At 52.6% G+C, this 21,140-nt stretch overlaps 1 protein-coding gene across 3 annotated transcripts in view; it reads right to left on the bottom strand.

The window, feature by feature from the left end:
• The window catches only part of LOC147103388 (uncharacterized), a 465,903-nt gene that overhangs the window by 166,725 nt on the left and 278,038 nt on the right, over positions 1-21,140 (bottom strand). The window contains exon 4 of one of the 3 annotated variants that reach the window (XM_085962946.1): positions 19,179-19,240. The exons of the other annotated variants lie outside the window; for them this stretch is intronic. Within the exon in view, the coding sequence (XP_085819072.1) occupies positions 19,219-19,240 (22 nt within the window). The 3' untranslated portion in view covers positions 19,179-19,218. The remainder of the gene's footprint in view (positions 1-19,178; positions 19,241-21,140) is intronic. 3 annotated transcript variants of the gene reach the window in all.

Genomic DNA, 21,140 nt, shown 5'->3' with positions numbered 1-21,140 from the left:
CGGAGGGTGGTCAGTGTCACAGGGTGTTCGGAGGGTGGTCAGTACCACAGGGTGTTCGGAGGTTGGTCAGTGTCAGGGTGTTCGGAGGGTGGTCAGTGTCACAGGGTGTTCGGAGGGCGGTCAGTCTCACAGGGTGTTCGGAGGGCGGTCAGTCTCACAGGCTGTTCGGAGGGTGGTCAGTGTCACAGGGTGTTCGGAGGGTGGTCAGTGTCAGGGTGTTCGGAGGGTGGTCAGTGTCAGGGTGTTCGGAGGGTGGTCAGTGTCACAGGGTGTTCGGAGGGTGGTCAGTGTCACAGGGTGTTCGGAGGGTGGTCAGTGTCACAGGGTGTTCGGAGGGTGGTCAGTGTCAGAGGGTGTTCGGAGGGTGGTCAGTCTCACAGGGTGTTCGGAGGGTGGTCAGTGTCAGGGTGTTCGGAGGGTGGTCAGTGCCACAGGGTGTTCGGAGTGTGGTCAGTGTCACAGGGTGTTCGGAGGGTGGTCAGTGTCTCACGATGTTCGGAGGGTGGTCAGTGTCACAGGGTGTTCGGAGGGTGGTCAGTGTCACAGGGTGTTCGGAGGGTGGTCAGTGTCACAGGGTGTTCGGAGTGTGGTCAGTGTCACAGGGTGTTCGGAGGGTGGTCAGTGTCTCACGATGTTCGGAGGGTGGTCAGTGTCACAGGCTGTTCGGAGGGTGGTCAGTGTCACAGAGTGTTCAGAGGGTGGTCAGTGTCAGGGTGTTCGGAGGATGGTCAGTGTCACAGGGTGTTCGGAGTGTGGTCAGTGTCAGGGTGTTCGGAGGGTGCTCAGTGTCACAGGGTGTTCGGAGGGTGGTCAGTGTCAGGGTGTTTGGAGGGTGGTCAGTGTCACAGGGTGTTCGGAGGGTGGTTAGTGTCACAGGGTGTTCGGAGGGTGGTCAGTGTCACAGGGTGTTCGGAGGGTGGTCAGTATCACAGGGTGTTCGGAGGGTGGTCAGTGTCAGGGTGTTCGGAGGGTGGTCAGTGTCACAGGGTGTTCGGAGAGTGGTCAGTGTCACAGGGTGTTCGGAGGGTGGTCAGTGTCACTGGGTGTTCGGAGGGTGGTCAGTGTCACAGGGTGTTCGGAGGGTGGTCAGTACCACAGGGTGTTCGGAGGTTGGTCAGTGTCAGGGTGTTCGGAGGGCGGTCAGTGTCACAGGGTGTTCGGAGGGTGGTCAGAGTCACAGGGTGTTCGGAGGGCGGTCAGTGTCACAGGGTGTTCGGAGGGCGGTCAGTCTCACAGGGTGTTCGGAGGGCGGTCAGTCTCACAGGGTGTTCGGAGGGCGGTCAGTGTCACAGGGTGTTCGGAGGGTGGTCAGTGTCATGGTGTTCGGAGAGTGGTCAGTGTCAGGGTGTTCGGAGGGTGGTCAGTGTCTCAGGGTGTTCGGAGGGTGGTCAGTGTCACAGGGTGTTCGGAGGGTGGTCAGTGTCACAGGGTGTTCGGAGGGTGGTCAGTGTCACAGGGTGTTTGGAGGGTGATCAGTGTCACAGGGTGTTCGGAGGGTGGTCAGTGTCACAGGGTGTTCGGAGGGTGGTCAGCGTCAGGGTGTTTGGAGGGTGGTCAGTGTCACAGGGTGTTCGGAGGGTGGTTAGTGTCACAGGGTGTTCGGAGGGTGGTCAGTGTCACAGGGTGTTCGGAGGGTGGTCAGTGTCACAGGGTGTTCGGAGGGTGGTCAGTGTCAGCGTGTTCGGAGGGTGGTCAGTGTCACAGGGTGTTCGGAGAGTGGTCAGTGTCACAGGGTGTTCGGAGGGTGGTCAGTGTCACAGGGTGTTCGGAGGGTGGTCAGTATCACAGGGTGTTCGGAGGGTGGTCAGTGTCAGGGTGTTCGGAGGGTGGTCAGTGTCACAGGGTGTTCGGAGAGTGGTCAGTGTCACAGGGTGTTCGGAGGGTGGTCAGTGTCACTGGGTGTTCGGAGGGTGGTCAGTGTCACAGGGTGTTCGGAGGGTGGTCAGTACCACAGGGTGTTCGGAGGGTGGTCAGTGTCACAGGGTGTTCGGAGGGTGGTTAGTGTCACAGGGTGTTCGGAGGGTGGTCAGTGTCACAGGGTGTTCGGAGGGTGGTCAGTATCACAGGGTGTTCGGAGGGTGGTCAGTGTCAGGGTGTTCGGAGGGTGGTCAGTGTCACAGGGTGTTCGGAGAGTGGTCAGTGTCACAGGGTGTTCGGAGGGTGGTCAGTGTCACTGGGTGTTCGGAGGGTGGTCAGTGTCACAGGGTGTTCGGAGGGTGGTCAGTAACACAGGGTGTTCGGAGGTTGGTCAGTGTCAGGGTGTTCGGAGGGCGGTCAGTGTCACAGGGTGTTCGGAGGGTGGTCAGAGTCACAGGGTGTTCGGAGGGCGGTCAGTGTCACAGGGTGTTCGGAGGGCGGTCAGTCTCACAGGGTGTTCGGAGGGCGGTCAGTCTCACAGGGTGTTCGGAGGGCGGTCAGTGTCACAGGGTGTTCGGAGGGTGGTCAGTGTCATGGTGTTCGGAGAGTGGTCAGTGTCAGGGTGTTCGGAGGGTGGTCAGTGTCTCAGGGTGTTCGGAGGGTGGTCAGTGTCACAGGGTGTTCGGAGGGTGGTCAGTGTCACAGGGTGTTCGGAGGGTGGTCAGTGTCACAGGGTGTTTGGAGGGTGATCAGTGTCACAGGGTGTTCGGAGGGTGGTCAGTGTCACAGGGTGTTCGGAGGGTGGTCAGGGTGTTTGGAGGGTGGTCAGTGTCACAGGGTGTTCGGAGGGTGGTTAGTGTCACAGGGTGTTCGGAGGGTGGTCAGTGTCACAGGGTGTTCGGAGGGTGGTCAGTGTCACAGGGTGTTCGGAGGGTGGTCAGTGTCAGCGTGTTCGGAGGGTGGTCAGTGTCACAGGGTGTTCGGAGAGTGGTCAGTGTCACAGGGTGTTCGGAGGGTGGTCAGTGTCACAGGGTGTTCGGAGGGTGGTCAGTATCACAGGGTGTTCGGAGGGTGGTCAGTGTCAGGGTGTTCGGAGGGTGGTCAGTGTCACAGGGTGTTCGGAGAGTGGTCAGTGTCACAGGGTGTTCGGAGGGTGGTCAGTGTCACTGGGTGTTCGGAGGGTGGTCAGTGTCACAGGGTGTTCGGAGGGTGGTCAGTACCACAGGGTGTTCGGAGGTTGGTCAGTGTCAGGGTGTTCGGAGGGCGGTCAGTGTCACAGGGTGTTCGGAGGGTGGTCAGAGTCACAGGGTGTTCGGAGGGCGGTCAGTGTCACAGGGTGTTCGGAGGGCGGTCAGTCTCACAGGGTGTTCGGAGGGCGGTCAGTCTCACAGGGTGTTCGGAGGGTGGTCAGTGTCACAGGGTGTTCGGAGGGTGGTCAGTGTCATGGTGTTCGGAGAGTGGTCAGTGTCAGGGTGTTCGGAGGGTGGTCAGTGTCTCAGGGTGTTCGGAGGGTGGTCAGTGTCAGGGTGTTCAGAGGGTGGTCAGTGTCACAGGGTGTTCAGAGGGTGGTCAGTGTCAGGGTGTTCGGAGGATGGTCAGTGTCACAGGGTGTTCGGAGTGTGGTCAGTGTCAGGGTGTTCGGAGGGTGGTCAGTGTCACAGGGTGTTCGGAGGGTGGTCAGTGTCACAGGGTGTTCGGAGGGTGGTCAGTGTCAGGGTGTTCAGAGGGTGGTCAGTGTCACAGGGTGTTCAGAGGGTGGTCAGTCTCTCAGGGTGTTCGGAGGGTGGTCAGTGCCACAGGGTGTTCGGAGGGTGGCCAGTTTCACAGGGTGTTCGGAGGGTGGTCAGTGTCACAGGGTGTTCGGAGGGTGGTCAGTGTCACAGGGTGTTCGGAGGGTGGTCAGTGTCACAGGGTTTTCGGAGGGTGGTCAGTGTCACAGGGTGTTCGGAGGGTGATCAGTGTCACAGGGTGTTCGGAGGGTGGTCAGTGCCACAGGGTGTTCGGAGGGTGGTCAGTGTCACAGGGTGTTCGGAGGGTGATCAGTGTCACAGGGTGTTCGGAGGGTGGTCAGTGTCACAGGGTGTTCGGAGGGTGGTCAGTGTCACAGGGTGTTCGGAGGGTGATCAGTGTCACAGGGTGTTCGGAGGGTGGTCAGTGTCACAGGGTGTTCGGAGGGTGGTCAGTGTCAGGGTGTTTGGAGGGTGGTCAGTGTCACAGGGTGTTCGGAGGGTGGTTAGTGTCACAGGGTGTTCGGAGGGTGGTCAGTGTCACAGGGTGTTCGGAGGGTGGTCAGTATCACAGGGTGTTCGGAGGGTGGTCAGTGTCAGGGTGTTCGGAGGGTGGTCAGTGTCACAGGGTGTTCGGAGAGTGGTCAGTGTCACAGGGTGTTCGGAGGGTGGTCAGTGTCACTGGGTGTTCGGAGGGTGGTCAGTGTCACAGGGTGTTCGGAGGGTGGTCAGTACCACAGGGTGTTCGGAGGTTGGTCAGTGTCAGGGTGTTCGGAGGGCGGTCAGTGTCACAGGGTGTTCGGAGGGTGGTCAGAGTCACAGGGTGTTCGGAGGGCGGTCAGTGTCACAGGGTGTTCGGAGGGCGGTCAGTCTCACAGGGTGTTCGGAGGGCGGTCAGTCTCACAGGGTGTTCGGAGGGTGGTCAGTGTCACAGGGTGTTCGGAGGGTGGTCAGTGTCATGGTGTTCGGAGAGTGGTCAGTGTCAGGGTGTTCGGAGGGTGGTCAGTGTCTCAGGGTGTTCGGAGGGTGGTCAGTGTCACAGGGTGTTCGGAGGGTGGTCAGTGTCACAGGGTGTTCGGAGGGTGGTCAGTGTCACAGGGTGTTTGGAGGGTGATCAGTGTCACAGGGTGTTCGGAGGGTGGTCAGTGTCACAGGGTGTTCGGAGGGTGGTCAGCGTCAGGGTGTTTGGAGGGCGGTCAGTGTCACAGGGTGTTCGGAGGGTGGTTAGTGTCACAGGGTGTTCGGAGGGTGGTCAGTGTCACAGGGTGTTCGGAGGGTGGTCAGTGTCACAGGGTGTTCGGAGGGTGGTCAGTGTCAGCGTGTTCGGAGGGTGGTCAGTGTCACAGGGTGTTCGGAGAGTGGTCAGTGTCACAGGGTGTTCGGAGGGTGGTCAGTGTCACAGGGTGTTCGGAGGGTGGTCAGTATCACAGGGTGTTCGGAGGGTGGTCAGTGTCAGGGTGTTCGGAGGGTGGTCAGTGTCACAGGGTGTTCGGAGAGTGGTCAGTGTCACAGGGTGTTCGGAGGGTGGTCAGTGTCACTGGGTGTTCGGAGGGTGGTCAGTGTCACAGGGTGTTCGGAGGGTGGTCAGTACCACAGGGTGTTCGGAGGTTGGTCAGTGTCAGGGTGTTCGGAGGGCGGTCAGTGTCACAGGGTGTTCGGAGGGTGGTCAGAGTCACAGGGTGTTCGGAGGGCGGTCAGTGTCACAGGGTGTTCGGAGGGCGGTCAGTCTCACAGGGTGTTCGGAGGGCGGTCAGTCTCACAGGGTGTTCGGAGGGTGGTCAGTGTCACAGGGTGTTCGGAGGGTGGTCAGTGTCATGGTGTTCGGAGAGTGGTCAGTGTCAGGGTGTTCGGAGGGTGGTCAGTGTCTCAGGGTGTTCGGAGGGTGGTCAGTGTCACAGGGTGTTCGGAGGGTGGTCAGTGTCACAGGGTGTTCGGAGGGTGGTCAGTGTCACAGGGTGTTTGGAGGGTGATCAGTGTCACAGGGTGTTCGGAGGGTGGTCAGTGTCACAGGGTGTTCGGAGGGTGGTCAGCGTCAGGGTGTTTGGAGGGTGGTCAGTGTCACAGGGTGTTCGGAGGGTGGTTAGTGTCACAGGGTGTTCGGAGGGTGGTCAGTGTCACAGGGTGTTCGGAGGGTGGTCAGTGTCACAGGGTGTTCGGAGGGTGGTCAGTGTCAGCGTGTTCGGAGGGTGGTCAGTGTCACAGGGTGTTCGGAGAGTGGTCAGTGTCACAGGGTGTTCGGAGGGTGGTCAGTGTCACAGGGTGTTCGGAGGGTGGTCAGTGTCACAGGGTGTTCGGAGGGTGGTCAGTACCACAGGGTGTTCGGAGGTTGGTCAGTGTCAGGGTGTTCGGAGGGTGGTCAGTGTCACAGGGTGTTCGGAGGGCGGTCAGTCTCACAGGGTGTTCGGAGGGCGGTCAGTCTCACAGGCTGTTCGGAGGGTGGTCAGTGTCACAGGGTGTTCGGAGGGTGGTCAGTGTCAGGGTGTTCGGAGGGTGGTCAGTGTCAGGGTGTTCGGAGGGTGGTCAGTGTCACAGGGTGTTCGGAGGGTGGTCAGTGTCACAGGGTGTTCGGAGGGTGGTCAGTGTCACAGGGTGTTCGGAGGGTGGTCAGTGTCAGAGGGTGTTCGGAGGGTGGTCAGTCTCACAGGGTGTTCGGAGGGTGGTCAGTGTCAGGGTGTTCGGAGGGTGGTCAGTGCCACAGGGTGTTCGGAGTGTGGTCAGTGTCACAGGGTGTTCGGAGGGTGGTCAGTGTCTCACGATGTTCGGAGGGTGGTCAGTGTCACAGGGTGTTCGGAGGGTGGTCAGTGTCACAGGGTGTTCGGAGGGTGGTCAGTGTCACAGGGTGTTCGGAGTGTGGTCAGTGTCACAGGGTGTTCGGAGGGTGGTCAGTGTCTCACGATGTTCGGAGGGTGGTCAGTGTCACAGGCTGTTCGGAGGGTGGTCAGTGTCACAGAGTGTTCAGAGGGTGGTCAGTGTCAGGGTGTTCGGAGGATGGTCAGTGTCACAGGGTGTTCGGAGTGTGGTCAGTGTCAGGGTGTTCGGAGGGTGGTCAGTGTCACAGGGTGTTCGGAGGGTGGTCAGTGTCACAGGGTGTTCGGAGGGTGGTCAGTGTCAGGGTTTTCGGAGGGTGGTCAGTGTCACAGGGTGTTCAGAGGGTGGTCAGTGTCACATGGTGTTCGGAGGGTGGTCAGTGTCACAGGGTGTTCGGAGGGTGGTCAGTGTCACAGGGTGTTCGGAGGGTGGTCAGTGTCACAGGGTGTTTGGAGGGTGGTCAGTGTCACAGGGTGTTCGGAGGGTGGTCAGTGTCACAGGGTGTTCGGAAGGTGGTCAGTGTCACAGGGTGTTCGGAGGGTGGTCAGTGCCACAGGGTGTTCGGAGGGTGGTCAGTGTCACAGGGTGTTCGGAGGGTGGTCAGTGTCACAGGGTGGTCAGTGTCACAGGGTGTTCGGAGGGTGGTCAGTGTCAGGGTGTTCGGAGGGCGGTCAGTCTCACAGGGTGTTCGGAGGGCGGTCAGTCTCACAGGGTGTTCGGAGGGTGGTCAGTGTCACAGGGTGTTCGGAAGGTGGTCAGTGTCAGGGTGTTCGGAGGGTAGTCAGAGTCAGGGCGTTCGGAGGGTGGTCAGTGTCACAGGGCTTTCGGAGGGTGGTCTGTGTCTCACGATGTTCAGAGGATGGTCAGTGTCACAGGGTGTTCGGAGTGTGGTCAGTGTCACAGGGTGTTCGGAGGATGGTCAGTGTCACAGTGTGTTCGGAGGGTGGTCAGTGTCAGGGTGTTCGGAGGGCGGTCAGTCTCACAGGGTGTTCGGAGGGCGGTCAGTCTCACAGGGTGTTCGGAGGGTGGTCAGTGTCACAGGGCGTTCGGAGGGTGGTCAGTGTCACAGGGCTTTCGGAGGGTGGTCTGTGTCTCACGATGTTCGGAGGATGGTCAGTGTCACAGGGTGTTCGGAGTGTGGTCAGTGTCACAGGGTGTTCGGAGGGTGGTCAGTGTCACAGGGTGTTCGGAGGATGGTCAGTGTCACAGTGTGTTCGGAGGGTGGTCAGTGTCAGGGTGTTCGGAGGGTGGTCAGTGTCACAGGGTGTTCGGAGGGTGGTCAGTGTCACGATGTTCGGAGGGTGGTCAGTGTCAGGGTGTTCGGAGGGTGGTCAGTGTCACGATGTTCGGAGGGTGGTCAGTGTCAGGGTGTTCGGAGGGTGGTCTGTGTCTCATGATGTTCGGAGGGTGGTCAGTCTCACTAGGCGTAGCTCAATTCTAAATGCATTCTTAATTTACAGTTCCGCCACTGCTGCTGCACAAAGTTGAACCTGCTGCCAGAGAGAGCTCTTGGTTTAAAACCATGCTATGTCCCCTGGCTGGAGAGCCTAGAACTAGGGGTCACAGTCTCAGGATAAGGGGTCGGCCATTTAAGACTGAGATGAGGAGGAATTTCTTCACTCAGAGGGTTGTGAATCTTTGGAATTCTCTGCCCCAGAGGGTTGTGGATGCTGAGTCGTTGAGTATATTCAAGGCTGAGTTCGATAGATTTTTGGACTCTAGGGGAATATAGGGATATGGGGATCGGGCGGGAAAGTGGAGTTGAGGTTGATGATCAGACATGATCTTATTGAATGGCGGAGCAGGCTCGAGGGGCCGTATGGCCGACTCCTGCTCCTAATTCTTATGTTCTTAGCAGAGGGAAGGTGCTACCCGGCAGGGAGGGGAATACTGAACCGTCAATCACGGCGGCCTGCTCTTGCTCCCTTCCTGGTAAGCAGCATTGGCAGAGGCCTGGGAGCAGGTTGCCTGTCAGTACTGTGGGGAGGGGAATGCAGCTTGGCGTAGGAACACCAAAACATATCACAACGACTTAGCAAAAATATAAAAGGATATAACAGCTGGCAGGAAGGTAGGTCGGGTTGGGGGGAAGGGTCATTAACGGAGTGGGGAGCCCCGGGGCAACAGCAGCTCATGTTGTGGGCCCCAGAGGAGCACTCCCAGTCCCACAAAAACAATCTTAGACTTGTCTTTTTGGTGCCTTCTCCTCTTGACTGCCAGGCATTACTAAGTTGAGGGTTCATGGTGCGTGCCCTGACCAGTAGACTATCGCATTGGGACCCTGCGTGGGTTAAAGCACCCCGGTTTACAGAGGTTACTAGATTCAGGCAGGTGCCCGGGCTACCCAGCGGTAAGCCCCGGGAGAATGGCACCGGAGCGGGAGCAATCGGCAAGCCGACCGCCTTGATTCTGACTCTGCAACCGTCCTGTTTCTGCAGGGCTGAGGGAGTGAAAACCTCCCTTCGAGCCTAACTCCAGGCCATTGACTTTCCAGGCAATTCTCTATTTAACAAACAGCATACGAACATTCAATGGCTGTTGCGGTAAACATATCCGAGACAGATAAGCATGCGATGGAGGAAGTGCCTGCATTTCATCAATGCAATTAATCAGGCACTCAGTTATAAAGAATTCTTAGAAAGAAAAGAAAGAAAGACTTGCATTTCTATAGCGCCTTTCATGACCACCGGACGTCCCAAAGTGCTTTACAGAAGTACTTTTTGAAGTGGAGTCACTGTAGTAACGTGGGAAATGCAACAGCCAATATGCGCACAGCAAGCTCCCACAAACAACAATGTGATAATAAACAGATAATCTGTTTTTGTTATATTGGCTGAGGGATAAATATTGGCCGGGACACCGGGGAGAACTCCCCTGCTATTCTTTGAAATAGTGGCCACGGGATATTTTCCGTCCACCTGCGAGATCAGACGGGGGCGCTTGCTTTAACATCACACCCGAAAGACGGCGTCTCCAACAGTGCGGCGCTCCCTCGGCACTGCACCGGGAGCGTCAGCCTAGCTTTGTTGTGCTCAAGTCCCTGGAGCGGGACTGTGAACCCACAGCCTTCTGACCCGGAGGCGAGGGCGCGACCCACGGAGCCACTGGCTGACAGCTGGAAGGAGGGATCTGGCTTGGAAATTACTGACTTGGACTCATAGAAGCATAGAAACATAGAAGATAGGAGCAGGAGTCGGCCATTCGGCCCCTCGACCCTGTTCCACCATTTAATGAGATGATGGCTGATCATCCAAATTCAGTACTCTGTCCCTGCTTTCTTCCCATATCCCTTGATCCCTTTAGCCTTAAGAAATATATCTAACTCCTTCTTGAATATATTTAATGAATTGGCCTCAACTGCCTTGTGTGGTAGAGAATTCCACAGGTTCACCACTCTCTGGGTGAAGAAATTCCTCCTCATCTCAGTCCTAAATGGCTTACCCCTTATCCTTAGACTGTGACCCCTGGTTCTGGACTCCCCCGCCATCGGGAACATCCTTCCTGCATCTAGTCTGTCTAGTCCTGTTAGAATGTTATAAGTTTCAATGAGATCCCCTCTCATTCTTCTAAACTCTAGCGAATATAAGCCTAATCGACTCAATCTCTCTTCATACGTCATTCCTGCCATCCCAGGTATCAGTCTGGTGAATCTTCGCTGCACTCCCTCCATGGCAAGAACATCCTTCCTCAGATAAGGCGACCAAAACTGCACACAATACCCAAGGTGTGGTCTCACCAAGGCCCTGTACAACTGCAGCAAGACATCCTTGCTCCTGTACTCGAATCCTCTCGCTATGAAGGCCAATATACCATTTGCCTTCTTAACCGCCTGCTGCACCTGCATGCTTACCTTCAGCGACTGGTGCACAAGGACACCCAGGTCTCGTTGCACTTCCCCTTTTCCCAATCTATTGCTGTTCAGATAATAATCTGTCTTCCTGTTTTTGCCACCAAAGTGGATAACCTCGCATTTATCCAGATTATACTACATCTGCCATGCATCTGCCCAATCACCCAACCTGTCCAAATCATACTGGAGTTTCTCGGCATCCTCCTCACAGCACACACGCCCACCCAGCTTTGTGTTGTCTGCAAACTTGGAGATATTACATCTAGTTCCCTCATCTAGATCATTAATATATATTGTGAATAGCTGGGGTCCTAGCACCGATCCCTGCGGTACCCCACTAGTCACTGCCTGCCACTCGGAAAAAGACCCATTTATTCCAACTCTTAGCTTCCTGTCTGACAACCAGTTCTCTATCCAAGTCAGTACCTTGCCCCCAATCCCATGTGCTTTAACTTTACACGCTAATCTCTTATGCGGGACCTTATCGAAAGCCTTCTGAAAGTCCAAATACACCACATCCACTGGTTCTCCCTTATCTATTCTACCAGTTACATCCTCAAAAAATTCCAGTAGGTTAGCCAGCATGATTTACCTTTTGTAAATCCATGTTGACTTTGTCCAATCCTGTCACTGTTTTCCAAGTGCTCTGCTATTACATCTTTTATAATGGACTCTAGCATTTTCCCCACTACCGATGTCAGTCTTACCGGCCTATAATTCCCCGTTTTCTCTCTACCACCTTTTTTAAATAGTGGGTTTACTTAGCTACCCTCCAATCCATGGGAACTATTCCAGAGTCTATAGAATTTTGGAAGATGACCAGCAATGCATCTACTATTTCTAGGGCCACTTCCTTAAGTACCCTAGGATGTAGATTATCAGGCCCTGGGGATTTATCGGCCTTCAATCCCGTCAATTTCCCTAACACCATTTCCCTACAAATACTGATTTCATTCAACTCCTCCGTCTCATTAGACCCTATGTGCCCTGAAATCTCTGAAAGGTTATTTGTGTCCTCCTTTGTTAAAACAGAACCAAAGTATGTATTTAATTGGTCAGCCATTTCTTTGTTCCCCATTATAAATTCCCCTGATTCTGACTGCAAGGGACCTACGCTTGACTTCACCAATCTTTTTCTCTTCACATATCTATAAAAGCTTTTACAGTCAGTTTTTATGTTCCCTGCAAGCTTACTCTCATGTTCTATTTTCCCCCTCTTAATTGTCCTCCTTTGCTGAATCCTGAACTGCTCCCAATCCTCAGTTTTGTTGCTTTTTCTGGCCAATTTATATGTCCTCTCCTTGGACCTTATTCTATCCCTAATTTCCCTTGTTGAGTCACCTTTTTTGTTTTACTTTTATGCCAAACTGGGATGAACAAATTCTGTAGTTCATCCATGCGATCTTTAAATGTTTGCCATTGCCTATCCACCGTCAACCCTTTAAGTAACGTTCCCCAATCCATCCTACCCAACTTGGGCCATCGTAGTTTCCTTTATTTAAATTCAGGACCCTAGTCTCTGAGTCAACTACTTCACTCTCCATCTTAATGAAGAGAGATTGAGTCAATTAGGCTTATATTCGCTAGAGTTTAGAAGAATGAGAGGGGATCTCATTGAAACTTATAACATTCTAACAGGACTAGACAGACTAGATGCAGGAAGGATGTTCCCGATGGCGGGGGAGTCCAGAACCAGGGGTCACAGTCTAAGGATAAGGGATAAGCCATTTAGGACTGAGATGAGGAGAAAAACCCACACAAAGCTAGCACCATTAAAGTGGAAAATTTCAGGCCCAGATGTGAATGTAATGTGGATTTAACATTATTCCATGGGGATCCTGTAACTGATATCCAAATGGTAGAATTGAGACATTTTAAATGCTGTTGCATCAGCCAGAACAAGAAAACAGTGGGGTTGGTGCTGGGAGGGTGGGAGGGAGGGAGTGGAATGGCAAGATATGTTATCAAAGTGAAAAGAAGACCTGTTGCAATTAAAGATGATTAGATAGAGTGAAGAAACACTCATTTTCATCTCAGCCTTTGATGTTCTACATTCAGCATTTTGTTTGCAGACAGCTGACATATGTTGTTAAACATCTGTCATCTTTTTGTGTACCAGGGATTAAACACTTCAAGCGCAAAACCAAAAAAATATATTCATTGCTGCTGCCGCCATCCATATCTAGGTGCTCATCAGGACTCCACGTTTTTTGAAAGGTTTCATGGAGCATGGAGTAAAAGAGCTTGAGGCTAGTTTTTAGATCTTCCGAGCTGGAGTCATGGATTCTGTTTGACTCGAATTGTCATCAACAGTTACACAGCGAGAGTCTGGGACAATAATCATTTCAGACTGCTGCAGACAATTAAAGTGACAGTGTACTCTAAATTATATAATATTCTGCCATTTCAATGACTCCCTCATTGTAAGAGTGTATAATGCAGTTTAAAGGCAATGGAAATATTTGATCACATGAGGTTTCTATGCTCTGTACATTTGTGCTTTTCACGTGACCACTGAAAAATTTGAAGTCATCCACAGGCGAGTGATTTCCATGGCAGTTGCATCTAATTTTGTTCCTTCAGCCAGTTTTCTCCCCCCTGTTCTACTCAGTGACTCTGACTCATAATGAGGTCTGGTATCAAGAACACTGTCAGGTCTCTAGTGACCATTCTTGAGTGAGGGAGGGAGGGAGGGAGGGGAATGGCAAGGAATTGTGGAACCTTAAAATGCCCTCTCCAGTGCATGTGAAAGATCCCACGGCACTATTTCGGAGCAGAGCAGGGGAGTTCTCCCCAGTGTCCTGGCCAATATTTATCCCTCAATCAACATCACTAAAAAACAGATTATCTGGTCATTACCACATTGCTGTTCGTGGGAGCTTGCTGTGCGCACAATTGGCTGCCGCGTTTCCAACATTGCATCAGTGACTATATTTCAAAAGTATTTAATTGGCTGTAAAGCGCTTTCGGACGTCCTGAGGTTGTGAAAGGCGCTATATAAATGCAAGACTTTATTTTTCTTTTCAGGAAACTGGGAAGAAGTCCCTTGCTCTTCCTTGAATACTGCCATGGAATCTGGAACATCCCAGAGGGCCTCGGTTTAACGTCTCATCCGAAAGACGCCACCTCCGACAGTGTAGCACCCCCTCAGTACTGCACCGAAGATTTTGTGCTCAAGTCTCTAGAGCGGGGCGTGAACCCACAACCTTCTGACTCAGACGAGAGTGCTACCCACTGAGCCACGGCTAACACTATTTATCAATATATGGCCAATATTTATTCCTCAAACAGGCTATCTGGTCAAATATCTCATTGCTGTTTGTGGAATCTTGATGTGCATAAATTGGTTACCACATTTCCCTATGTTACAACAGTGACTACGGGCTGGATTTTGCCGGCGCTCAGAGGGTGGGTTTGGAGGCGGGTCCACTGTCAAAATAGCAAAGATTGACAGCGGGAAGGGAACCAACCGTCAACCCGTCTCCACGCGAGTCTCCCAGGTGTCGGGTCTGTCTGCGCAGAATTGACCCGACACCAAGCAGCGGGGGAGACAATTTAGATCATTAAATGGCTTGTTAATGGCCAATTTAATGCTATTTTGAACCTACCTTGTAATTTTACATGCTCCCCCATGGCTTACCCGCTGCTCGGGGAATACGTCAGCTCATCATGTCGTGAGTTGAGTCTGCTTGGATTTATCTGATAACCTGAGAGCTGCAGAAGTGGTATAAAGGATACCATGTTGCAGATGTTCAGTTTCAGAGCTCAGAAACTGTTGGTTACTGCATTTGTAAGACATATGGAGGAAAAATTCGGTTGCTTTGCGCCTCCCGTTAGCGCCTTAAGAGGGCGCTAATGGGGCGCAAAGCAACTAGCGCCCGGGCGCGGCGATGTTTGTGCCGCTCGCGAAATTGACCAGACATTTTGCGGCGGTGCTAAACACTACCGCCACGATCTCATACACCCACAGAGCGTGACATCAGTCGATCGTGCAACGCCCCGGTAGCGCCCTGGACCGGATATTGAGTGGCGCCCCCTGCCTTACCGCCTGCCGCTAGCAACGACAGGTTGAGCGGAGTGTTTTGCAGTTGGGAAGAGACTGGGGGAGCGCTATTTAAAGGCAACCACTTTCTGCCTTTTTTTGTCGGCGACATTTTTGCACCACGCATTCTGAGTGAGAGAGAAAGACTTCTGGAGATATTCAACGCTGTGTTGAGGAGTTTTGGGTACTGAGCAGCACTTTGCAGGTTCATTTTGATTTGATCTCCCTTGTATTGATTTAGAAGAGACTAGGAGGGCTGCACTCTGAGCTCTTCCCCTGGGCCTCTCCATTGTTCTTTCCAGCAGATTTGATGTACAGGTCTCTCCAGGCCGAGATTCAAGGCTGCAATGAGCAGGGTTTGGATGGAGAGCAAGATCGACCCTTCCCTTTAAGAACTGGCCAGGACCAGTATGGCTGTGTTCCATTGCTGACTGACATCGCATGAGCTTCACCAGCGCTCTGAGGTAGCGCCTCGCTCCTCGGTGTTAGCGCCTTAAGACGGGGCGATACCGAATTTCTCCCCCATAGAGATTTATTTAGCTTGCAAGTGTTTAGAGCCAACTGTGTGTCCAGTGCCACCTCATTGGAACAACCTCTCTCACCATTGACAGATCGCTTCTGTCATCTCATCTGCAGCTGCCATCTATTCCAGCAACATCGGAGCCAATGAAACAATCAGACCTTGGTCCTCTGAATCCTTCCACAATCAGCCCCAACACCAACATCACCAACCTCATCGCCAACCTTCTCCGCCATCACCTGATGCTGCACTGGACACAGGGCATCAGCCCCTGACAACATTGCTGCCTGGGAGGCCAGCGATGGCATCACCATGGCCAGATTTACTTCACTTGACGCTGTACACCCTGGCTGTCACATGATGCACCAGGTTGACACCATCCCACACCAGCACCGTGAAGCATCCCTATAATGTCCAAGCCATTCCTTTCACACTCATCACAATAGCGAAGGGTGGGGGAGGGAGTTACGTCGCAACATTCACTGGAAATCACTAAGACACTTCTCAAGGTGAGCACAGATCTGTCCAAGAACGCAAAGTGTTGAAAATATAGATTTCAATGTTTGACAACACATTAGCAGAAACTTCACATGAACATTGGCTAAACCATTCAAGTGCCTACCCTTGTGTGTTGTTAGTTGGTATGCTTGCAGTAGGATGAATGTGAGTGTGAGGGGTGGCTAGTGAGATGGGGAAGTGATAATGTAGATAGAGAGGGATGGGTGGAGGTGCAAGGTAAGTTGGTGTGAGTAAGGATGTGCAGGAGTAGGGTAGGGAAGGCAGAATGATGGGGGTGTGATGAGTAGCACAGCAGGGTGAGTTTGAGTGTGGCTTTGCAGTAACGTTTTGTGATCTACTGAGATCATGGAAAGGTTTGCGCCACTGCAGCCTGGTCCTCCTGTGCAATGTGCAACTAGGCTGTGTTGGTCTCCTGGGGAGGCCTCTTCCACCATTGGAAGGGAAGAGAACCTCCCTGCATGCAGGATTCCCTCCATAAGCATATGGAGGGAGTCATTGGAGAGTTTGTGTGCAGCCGTGTACCTTTGTGCAGGGATTGTCAGTGTTTGAAGCACCTCAATGCTGTAGAACACTGACAGAACAACTGTCAAGATCAATGTGGCCATGGTCCCTTTAAGGAAACCGCCTGATGACACGTCATCAAATGACGTCAGCAGACCAGCTTCCTGTTAATTGGCCAGGAACCCCGCAGGGCGGACTTAACGAGCCCAATCAACGGAAAGTCATTTTCAGAGAGCGGCTGCAGATAGGAGCGGGACCGGAACCCGCCAACCAGCTCTCCCGCCGCCATCCCGCCTCCGCAGGGAAAATCCAGCCCTACATTTCAAAAGTACATAATTGGCTGCTAAGCACTTTGGGATGTCCTGAGGTTGTGAAAGATGCTTCATATGAATCCAAGTTCTTTCATAGAAATATGATTCACTGGATAATGATCAGGAGGGCTGATTTCTTTCCCTCTCCCGAGCCTGGGGCACTAACGTCTAATGTAGTGGCCCAGGCTCGGAGGAAATGCTTCCTCTTTAATCAGGAATGCTCTGGTAACAGCAAGGAAGAAAATAGATTTTTAAAATGAGAAGGAAGAAATCAAAACTGTCTCTGCAGTAGAGACTACTAAAGCAGTGTATTTCGGGGGGGCGGGGAGTGGTAACGTTTAACTCCATGAAGGAGTGGGTGTTCGTGCTCGAGAATGGAGAATTATGCTCCCTCGATATCATCCTATCAATACACCCTGGATGTGTAGATGTTCATTTCCCACTAATAAAGCTTTGTGGCATTTCTAGAAGAGTGCCAAGTTGTGTCTTTTTTTATGCTGTGGACTCATGGGGGGCGGGGGTGCATTTTAAAAGTACTTGCCCAGCAAATGCAGTGTGGGTGGGCAGTTAAAATTGCCCAGCTTGCTTATCTGCCCTTGAGCCTCTCGGATTCCATCGACCGCGATTTTTACGCAAGCTTCCGGACGGGCGACTAAGGGCACCGGGTCCTCCTTTAAATATGCGTGTCGGAGTCTGATGATGTCATCGGGGCCTGACTGTGATTTTAACTCTGGCTGGCTGTGCCAAGTGGAGTTTCCCAGGGATCTGCACTGGGGCTTCAGCTATATATAGGAACTGTGGAGGAGCGAAGGGGGGAACATTGGGTGGCGGCCTTTCTGGGGCACTAACGTCACTGGGGCGCTAATTTTAGCACCCCGAAAATGTTAGCGCCCCTCCCCCGTAAATTCAGTAGTAGCGCCCCAAGCAGGAGGTGTGACGCTACTGGAAACGCCCCACCTCCTTGGGGCACTACTACTGAAGTTCACGGCACTGTGTGCAACTGCGCCAGGCACGTTGGCACATAGCGCCGCATCATTGCAGGCCTCCCTCCCCTGATTAAAAGGGAGGGGGTCTAGCGCTGCCCGCACCGGGGCCCTGCTGGACCACCGGGGAGCGAGGCGCCGTGAAAACAGCCCCCGCACTCGAGAGGAGCACCGGGCTGAGCGATCGCGGCCGGCACCCCGCATACAAAAGGGAAAGGGGGGGCAGGTGCTGGCAGTCGGCCAAAATAAAAATGGGCGCCCGACACCCGCCCCTTTAACTAGCGCCGCCGCCGCTGCAAAAACGCCCCCTGACCCTGACGGACATATCGTCCGGCGATAGGTCAGGGGGCGCAAGGGAAGTTTGCGGCTGAGGCGCAAGCGGGGCGCTGCGCACAGCGATGACATCAGCGCTGGCGGCGCAGTTCCATGGGGCGCCACCGGCTACCACCGTCGCTAACCTCCCGCTGATTTTTGCGGGGGGTGCTAACGAGAGGCGCAAATCAACCCAATTTTTACCCCTAAGGGATTTGGGTGTGCGGGTAGACACATCACTCAAAGCTAGTGCACCGGTATAATGCACAATTAAAAAGGCTAATGGAGTGTTGATCTTTCTCTCAAGGGGGTTAGAATACAAAAGTGAGGCAGTGATGCTTCATTTATACAGAGCCTTGGTCAGGCCCCTTCTGGAACACTGCGTTGAGTTTTTGGGCACCGTACCTCAGGAAGGATATATGTTCAAAACTGTGATCGACAGATTTTTTTGTTTAGGTAAGGGTATCAAGGGATATGGAGCAGGTTGAGGTACAGATTAACCTTTGATCTAGTAGAATGGTGAAACAGGCTCAAGGGGCTGAATGGCCTACTCATGTCCCTATGTTCCTTCGAAAGCCATTACAGCTTTGCTGCCGGAGCCTTCTCCCCCCTCCCGATCATTCCAGAGCCTTCCACACCCCAGCCCCTCCCCACCGCCCCCCTCTCACTGACTGCCGGGGTCCGTTCCCACAGGTCCCCGGCTGCGGCCTCCTGCTGCCAGGTGCCCGCTCCTGCCCGCCCGGCCAGGTAGTAAATCTGGTCGGGCGGGTCTCTGTCGTCATTTGTTCAAATGTTACGGTCGGCAGGGCCCCCACATCCCTGACCTTGCCGGGTTTGTCGCCCACTACCGAGCTCCCCCCCCGCCGCACCCTCCCCGCCCTCCCCCTGTCAAAATGGAGGCCTTGGCGTCTAGGCTCACAGATTAAGAATGGCCATTTGGTTGCGGTACCAGTAGGCACCTGTAGAACTGTACCCCAACAACAACAGCACAACCTTCATTAGAGGAATCATAGAATTGTAGAAATTCACGGCACAGAAGGAGGCCATTCGGCCCATTGTGTCCGCGCCGGCCGAAAAAGAGCTCTCCAGCCTAAACCCACTTTCCAGCTCTTGGTCCGTAGCCCTGCAGGTTACGGCACTTCACGTGCATATCTAAGTACTTTTTAAATGCGATGAGGGTTTCTGCCTCTGCCACCCTTTCAGGCAGTGAGTTCCAGACCCCCACCACCCTCTGGGTGAAAAAAGTTCTCCTCAACTCCCCTCTAATCCTTCTACCAATTACTTTAAATCTCTGCCCCCTGGTTATTGACCTCTCTGCTAGGGGAAATAGGTCCTTCCTATCCACTCTATCTAAGCCCCTCATAATTTTATACACCTCAATTAAGTCTCCCCTCAGCCTCCTCTGTTCCAAAGAAAACAAGCCCAGCCTATCCAATCTTACCTCATAGCTAAAATTCTCCAGTCTTGGCAACATCCTCATAAATCTCCTCTGTACCCTCTCACGTGTAATCACATCCTTCCTGTAATGTGGTGACCAGAACTATACGCAGTATTCTAGCTGCGGCCTAACTAGTGTTTTATACAGTTCAAGCATAACCCCCCTGCTCTTATATTCTATGCCTCGGCTAATAAAGGCAAGTATCCCGTATGCCTTCTTACCACCTTATCTACCTGTCCTGCTACCTTCAGGGATCTGTGGACATGCACTCCAAGGTCCCTCTATTCCTCTACATTTCTCAGTGTCCTACCATTTCTTGTGTATTCCCTTGCCTCCCCAAATGCATTCCCTCAGACTGGAAACTGGGGGAAACTGGAGGAGAAAAGAAATAAAAAAATTATGTGTGGCATTATATGATTGAAGTGCACAGAGAGCAGACATAACTCAATAGGAATTTTACCATGATTATACCATCACTGTCCACAGTTAACAGTACGCAAAACCAAACCTTCAAAGTTAACCTTGCAACAGCCAAAAAGTAGCATCATACTAGGAGCTCCGGCAGCATTGGTTGAAGGGTTGAAATGGTGGGAAGTGCAGTGGCCCATGAATTCAGATAAAGGCCATGAACAAAGAAACCCCCCGACCAGAAATCCTGCTCCAAGTTTGATCTACTTGGAAGATTTGAGACAACAAAATGTACCGATTGTATACGTACATTGCTGACCTCTATATCCGGGGCAAAAAGGAAAGGTCAACCATGTATCTGTCCATTTCTTTCCCCCCAAGCCCTTCTATAGAAAAGAATCTGCCCAACACCAGTTACGTTTGGGTAGATCAGAATCTTTAGTCATGATTAATGATCTTTACTTTGAAAACAAATCAATTAATGAGCAACACAGCTTGATGTGCATGATCCCTGGAGGATTTAAAAAACCCAATCTATTTCAAGCATAACTGTTGCTGATATATAACATTCCAGCATTTAGTTACTGCATTACTTTATTAAGATTGAAAATGATCCCCTGGTCTCACCAGCCCCATTGGAAGTGAAGAGCAGCCTGTCTCCGTTTATAATGAGGCCGTGATTTTGTGGAAGCGTTATCAAAGCTTTTGTGCCAGTCAGGTCCATTAAGTTTTTTTTTATTCGTTCGGGGGATGTGGGCGCCACTGGCAAGGCTGGCATTTATTGCCCATCCCTAATTGCCCTCGAGAAGGTGGTGGTGAGCCGCCTTCTTAAACCGCTGCAGTCCGTGTGGTGAAGGTACTCACACAGTGCTGTTAGGGAGGGAGTTCCAGGATTTTGACCCAGCGACGATGAAGGAACGACCCGAAATATTTCCAAGTCAGGGTGGTGTGTGACTTGGAGGGGAACTTGGAGGTGATGGTGTTCCCATGCGCCTGCTGCCCTTGTCCTTCTAGGTGCAAGATCCTACAAATCCATTGGCAGGATAGGCGCACCAACGTCAGTGTTCTTGCTCAAGCCAACATCCCCAGCATTGAAGCTTTGACCACGCTCAATCAGCTCCAATGGACAGGTCACATTGTCCGCATGCCCAATACGAGACTCCCAAAACAAGCGCTCCACTCGGAGCTCCGGCACGGCAAGAGAGCCCCAGATGGGCAGAGGAAACGCTTCAAGGACACCCTTAAAGCCTCCTTGAAAAAGTGTAACATGCCCACTGTTAAGTCCGTGAATGATTGAGACACGGACCAGCAGGAGTGAAAACAAACAGACCTTTACTGGTGGAAGTCAATAACGAAACTAAACAACAGAGGCTCTCTAGCGCCTTTTATACAGGGGTGGTCACTGCCGGTACTGCAGTCTGAGACCAGTTATTCTCTTAAAGGTACATACACAACAATTCCTCCTCTTTTAGATAAACAGTACGTAACATTTATTTAACAACTAATGATAACGAATTACAATCACAATTACTGTTGCTAGATACATTGGTTAAGTTTAAGCAATTATAAGTTCAGTCTTTGAGGAGGCTTCCTGATTCTGTCTGGATAACGCCTCTTTGGGGTATCAGGTTCTTCTGGCAATGTTGAGTCGGAATCAATGTCGTTGTTTGGTTCATCTGCTTCCAATATTACCGGTTCTGCGGTAGCTGCAATTGGAACGTCGATTTCATTACCAGGTGTATCAGATCGTGGTGTGGAGTTGACGTTTTCCAATGACTCTAGAATCTGGTCAGCATGGCGTCTTACAATGCTCTCCCCAACGTCCACGGTATACATGAGAGGTCCTTGTCGTGTACAAATCGTT

This window comes from Somniosus microcephalus, chromosome 20 (genome assembly GCF_052327205.1).
Source record: "Somniosus microcephalus isolate GS21.2 chromosome 20, FLI_Smic_1.0, whole genome shotgun sequence".
NCBI lineage: Eukaryota > Metazoa > Chordata > Chondrichthyes > Squaliformes > Somniosidae > Somniosus > Somniosus microcephalus.
The sequence above is the reverse complement of the archived record's forward strand: the minus strand, read 5'-3'. Positions and strand labels throughout refer to the sequence as shown.